This window comes from Chelmon rostratus, chromosome 9, assembly GCF_017976325.1.
Source record: "Chelmon rostratus isolate fCheRos1 chromosome 9, fCheRos1.pri, whole genome shotgun sequence".
In the NCBI taxonomy this organism is placed as follows: domain Eukaryota; kingdom Metazoa; phylum Chordata; class Actinopteri; order Chaetodontiformes; family Chaetodontidae; genus Chelmon; species Chelmon rostratus.
This window is the reverse complement of record NC_055666.1, coordinates 9,638,330-9,644,329: the sequence shown is the minus strand read 5'-3', so window position 1 is coordinate 9,644,329 and position 6,000 is coordinate 9,638,330. Positions and strand designations below refer to the sequence as shown.

At 44.6% G+C, this 6,000-nt stretch overlaps 1 protein-coding gene across 6 annotated transcripts in view; it reads left to right on the top strand.

Annotated features, from left to right (window-relative positions):
- The first annotated feature begins 363 nt into the window (after positions 1–363).
- The window catches only part of ablim3 (actin binding LIM protein family, member 3), a 42,179-nt gene continuing 36,542 nt past the window's right edge, over positions 364–6,000 (top strand). For all 6 annotated transcript variants that reach the window (XM_041943865.1, XM_041943868.1, XM_041943867.1 and 3 more), the window contains exon 1: positions 364–774. In XM_041943865.1, the coding sequence (XP_041799799.1) occupies positions 762–774 (13 nt within the window). In that variant the 5' untranslated portion in view covers positions 364–761. The remainder of the gene's footprint in view (positions 775–6,000) is intronic.

Here is a 6,000-nt window from a genome sequence, read left to right as displayed (position 1 = left end):
CTAAGGGCTTCTGAAATTATGTGTGGATAAATTACTGGATAAATTAAGTAAGAATTAATCCCTGGCACACATACCTAATCCCTTGATATCAAAATGATCAAAATATGCAGAACATAAAGAGTTTGGTTTGTTTAAATCAAAAATAAAATCATGGTGGTCTATTATCTGTGGTTCATTTAGTTTTATAGTAACACGAAGGCTTATATTGCGTTGTGAGGAGTCTGATTTATTGGTTTTATTTTGAAAGTGTGGGCCGGAACAGGTGTGCTGCGGCTGTGTTGGCGGTGTGAGCGGCGCACGGTGACAGCAGCAGTGCGCCGCCAGGGAGAGCGCGGCGGAGCTGGAAGCAGCCAGGAGCGAAAATGTGAAGGTGGAATCCGACTGAGCAGCATTGTGTTGTAACTGCCGCCTGTTCCTCTGAGAAAAAAAAATAAACAAAAAAGAAAAAAAAAAACAACAAGAAGCACATACAGCTGACATTCCCACACAGCAAGAACAGGAGCTTTACTTGGATTTTATCTCTGGGAATATCCTCGCTTTATTCTTCTTTTCTTGTCCGTTTTTGGAGCTCTGTCCACCTTGTCAGAAATTGACTGGAGGCAGTGTTGCGGAGAGTGGAGAGCATCATTTACGTTCACTGGATATTCCTTTTTAATGACACAGTGTGGAAGGAGTAAACTGCTCCGTGAAGGTCTGCTCTCGCTTTATGGGATTATTGTCGACGGAGGTGCTTTGTTTTGGATAGGAACACGCCGGGCATCATGAGTTCCAGTGGTAAGTCCATTCTTGCGCGCTTTATCTCTCCACTTGAAGCGCGAGGACAATACCTATAGATGAGGGCAGAGTAGCCTAAATGTGATTGAACAGACTACACAAAGTGTTAACTTAAATAACATGGAAATCAAGGTTTAACCCATGCAATTTCACTTAATATACCATAATAGTCAATTTCATTGCTCTATTAAATTGTGATTTTCATGTACAGGGTTAAAAAAAAAAAGATGTCAAACAAGGCTCTCAATAGACTTGCAGCAGGTTTAGAGGGGAGAGGAGAGCTAAATATATCTGGAGGTCAAAGTAGCATTTGCCCAGAGTTCATCCATGGAGGAGGATTCTTCATCCACACAGCAGCTGTTGCTTGGGCCCTCTCCTTCCTCATCCTCCTTGCCACCACCAGCAGCGGTACATGACCTCCACTGGGAGACCACCCAGGCTGTCAGCTGTCCCCTCTTCATAAAAGTCCACCTGTCTTCTGACGCATTCCTTGCAGGAGCGGGAAACCCTTGAGCCGGAGGTTTCTCACCTGACCGCCGGGCTGGTCTCATGCAGTTGTCATGCTGCACATGACAAATAAGCCTGACAGCCTGAGGGCTTCTGTCATGCTTATCCCAGACTGGCCCAGGGGTTGCCGTGATGCTAAGCTGACCTTGTATCAGCTGACTGTGGCCCTGATCCTCTGTCAGCTGAATCAGGGCTTTCCCTGCAGGGCTTGCGGGTCAGCTGTGTGTGCATGTGTACGCCTGCGTGCACGCCTCCACTTTGTTGTGTTTACAAGTTATCACTGGTTGATTCGCAAAGCAGACCTCTTGGATCTCCAAGGGAAGAGTTTTTAAAGACTATTCCCCCCGTCTCTTTGCTGTCAGTGAGGCCAGTTGAGGTTGATGTGCACCAGGTGCTCCGTCATGTGCTTTCTGTCCTCCCTCTCCTGTCCTCTGTGTCTACAGGAGGAACCGGGTATTACTGCATCATTCATAATATAGCCCATCATTGTGTGGCACTACATTATTCATCCAGTGCTCTTAACCCTCTGGTGCCGAGCCTTGCCTGACTGCCACTTCCGGCGAGGTGCGTGCCGGTGAAGTGGTGTCGCAGCTCCTTGCAGCTCCTCGCAGCTCCTTGCAGCTCCTTGTAGCTCCATGCAGCTCCTTGCATCCTCGCTTGCTGGGAAAATGTGTAGAATTCTTTTGTTAAGCTCGAAACGCTTTCTCAGTTGACAACAAGCCAGCATGTGGAGAGCTGTCACAAGCTCTCCTGATTTAAAAGCATGTGCTCAAACAGAAATGCACACAAACGTGCACATCAACAACGCGTCAACCTGTGGTTATGAGTGTGATTATGCGTGAACGTGTCTGCATTTAACTGTGTGTGTGTGTGTTAGCGTTGTCACAGCAGGCAGATGGTAGTGTGACATGTGTCTGTGGTCTGGCTGTAGGCATAAAAACACAGCAGGCATCAGAGCCGAGGAAAGAACATCCCCTCTCCTCCTCTCCTCCTCTCCTCACTCCCATCCCTCCATTCAGTCAAACATATGTTCCCCTCCACTCTCAGCACTCCCAAGGTTTGGATGTGAATGGGCCTGTTAGGCCGGGCTGCGCGCACTGCTTTCCGCTGCATTGGGTGTGATAGCCCAGAGGCCATCGACACACATGGAGTAATTACACACCGCTCTGACTGTCTGTCTTCATCTTCTGGGCCTTCTATCTCTCATGGTCACTGGGTTTTGCCTGTGTGTGTCTGCTCAGACTCCCATTTTCTGCCTGGCTGGCGGACGAGGCGGGACTGTGCACGTTATCAGGTTCGTCTCTGGTGGAAAGGACCTTGGTTTAACATATACTGAGAAAGACATGCTGATTTATGATAATTACCTGAGAGTAAAGATGCAGTTTTGCAAAACTTCGGCCCAACTGATGTACCAGGCCGTTTCTGAGATGCAGTCTATGCACAGTATGCGTCAGGTATTTCAGGGGAGTGATAAAACACATGTTGATCAATATACTGATCATTGAGCTCAGGGACCTGAGGGGTTCTGCAGAGCCATACATCAAAGACAGCACTGACAGCTCTCCACCTCTTTCCTTCTCGCTATAGACCAGAGAGAGCTCAAGCATCATACAAAATGCTTCCAAAAAGCACTCCCATTTGGTGTCTTAACTTTAAAGAGACAAGCTGTGTCTCATGCAACCTAATGATTAAGACATATGCTTTGAATGCATGATAAGCAATTAAATGAGCAGCAGGTTTAGTTGCAGTTTCTTTTGTGCTAAGCTGTTTAGTCTCATGCAGCGTCTTTTTAGCCACACTAACAGTTGCTATCAGCCTCACTTGCACTATGTGGTTAATATTAATTAGCACATGTTTGCTGATGTTAGCATTTAGCTTAAGCCACTGCTGTAGTTAGACAGTTAGAAGAACATGTTATTCTGTCAATTGGTTGATGTGGATGAGTGAAATGTAATGTCAGTTCTTTTCAGAATTTTCTGTGTCCATATCTTAAAGTGTAGTAGAATCAGGCTTATTGATCCACTTGTGTCAAGAACACTTACATTATTAGTTCAATAAAGATCTTGAAACAACCCGGTTTGGGTATCAAGGATTCATCCTCAGTTGACCACAGAGCAGCAAAGTCCATGGTCCATGGATCAAAGTGTTCTTGAAGGAGAAATTTTTGACTGAATGATGGTGAAAGACGTTATTGAATCAATAAAATCATAATGACTGCTCTTCTGGGAGCCATGAATATTCCTAGAAAATTTCATGGAAAGCAGTTTTTAAGGTACAATATCTTTGTCTGAAGAGTATGAATGGACAGAATGATCCAATGACCCACTGACAGTGAGTGTCTTGAGGACACGCTTCTAGAAAGGGAAAAATAAATAAATGCACAAATAAACAGGACAGCACAAGAGTAAACAATGAATATTTTCTGTGCTGTTTCAGTGTCAGTTTTGCTTTTCGTGTTTTATTGGAGGAATGAGTCGGGACACGGGTCGACAGCGACGGGAGCTGTATCATATATGATTCCTGTGCTTCTGCCTCATCTGGTGAGCAGTCCAAACCAGAGCCAAACACCATTTATCACTCGTGCTGCCAGACGCCTTAGTTCAATAACACAGAGAACAAAGGTGGGAGACAAAGATCCACAGATGCAAACACAGATGCTGGGATGCACACATGAATATTCACAGAACACAGTCATGTACGCCTGGCATGTATTTACAGACCAATATAAAATTAGGCACATGTTTTCTTGCTCATTTGCAGCTACAGTTATTGTAGTTACCGCATTGGTACTCAGTGTGTTTTTGTACAACAAGGAAAGGAAATGATGAAGGCTGCATGGAAATACCATTCAGATGCCATTTAATCTGTAAGATCTAAGATCTTTTTTATAATTTAAATAAACGGAATAAAAATAAGACTCACTCAGATCAAAGCTACACCGCTGTGGCTGTACTTTATGTTGTGTCGTCAAGGTTGCCATCTCCATGACCTTGACTTCTGGTAGGATTGAGTGATCATTCAGGCTGTCAGTAGCAGTCTGACCCTTCTCTCTCTCTCTCCATAGAGTGACAGTATGTTTGTGATACCACTGGACAGTGTCATTGCTCTGATGAATGCCTCTGGTCAAAGCCCTGACAGAAACGAACGGCCTTGAAGTGGGGGTTGGGAGTCACCTGATCATCTGCTGAATTAGATCATGGACCAGAAAGACATGCTTTCTATAATACAGAGCACTGATTGTCCTTAGTGAGAACATATTGTCTGAGCGAGATTGACTTTTAAGCAGATAGTTTCACAGCATTTTAACCTGCAGAAAATTTTGAATGAGCAAGAGATGTTATGAAGCTTGCATCATATTTCTCAGTCTCAAAGCAGGGGGCTGGGCCCCAGGTGGATCTGAGGACACTATGAGACTCTTAGTGGAACAACATTCTTTTAAATTTGAAATAAGTGATGTTAGCTATTGAGAACATGCCTGCAGTCTTGTGAAAAATATTTGATGTATGTGCATGGCTCAGAAAATGGCCTTAGTGTGATAGGGTTGAATTAGACTTAGACTTAGACTAGACTGCAGTATGGGCACCCCAGACATTGATGTAAAGTTGTCTCTGTTTCCAAAATGCAGTACACTGAAACAATACAACTGCACCCATAGAGAGGCATTGGTGTGACTGCAAAAACTGCTTACATTATAGAAGTAAGCTTATGTTGGAAGGCAACACATTTTTACTTGAATAATTAATCTTAAAGCCACGTTGTCTTTCTATTGCTTCTCTTTGATACTTGCCCCAGTCTTCACTCCACTCACTCGTCACCATTGATCTCCCAACATCCCTTGTGACTGAGCTCCCAGCATGTTCTTACTCGGGGCTGCCAGGTCAGGGGCAGAAATAGCAGCAGCCTCGCTGTCCCTGGGGATGCTGTCAGCCTCTCTGACCCTGGTCCTGTTCTTATCACCTGTCTGCCAGAGGCTGTATTCTCCTGGGGCACTGGCCACTGATTTGAAGTCAGTGGATTACACCTGCAGTCTGGTGACTATCATTAGAAGAATGACTCAACGCCTCAATATGGGAAAGGATGGAGGTTTGTTCTAGAGCTCTGTAATGGGTTTAGACAGGGAGAGCTTGGCTGCGTTCAATGAGAATGAATGCCATGACACAATTTGAGTTACATAAGATCCAGAGCTGATTGTGTAGCAGGATTCTCTGCTGAGGTGCAGCTTTTTGTCACGCACACCCAACAAGTTAAATAAGCATCACATTCAGTGGTATATATTTGTTGAAAATCTGTGGGAATCTTTACTATTTACTTCCTCTGCCTTGAATACTGCAGCCCTGTTAGATATGTGTGGACTATCTTTATTCAGCACCTTGCTTAGTTTTGATATATGTTGTTTCTTTCACACAGCTTTGCCTGGCTGTCAGACTGTGCCAGAGGTTTGTTTTGGCCCAATTTCAGAAGGTCAGCATTGTTAAATAAACGTCCTGTGTGTTTCCAGTAGGTGTTGGCACAGGATTGCTTGTACTGCCTTTAGTTACCATTATCTCTCATTCACACCTGATTGGATCAGTGTTGGCCATTTGGTTTTATGACAAAAAAAGACTTCTTTCGCCTGGCCTCCCTCACACACACATTCACACACATACACACTCATTTGATAGGCAGGGTAGTGGGTCCCGGAGGTGCTGCCAGCATTGTGAGGGAAACAATGAACTAATA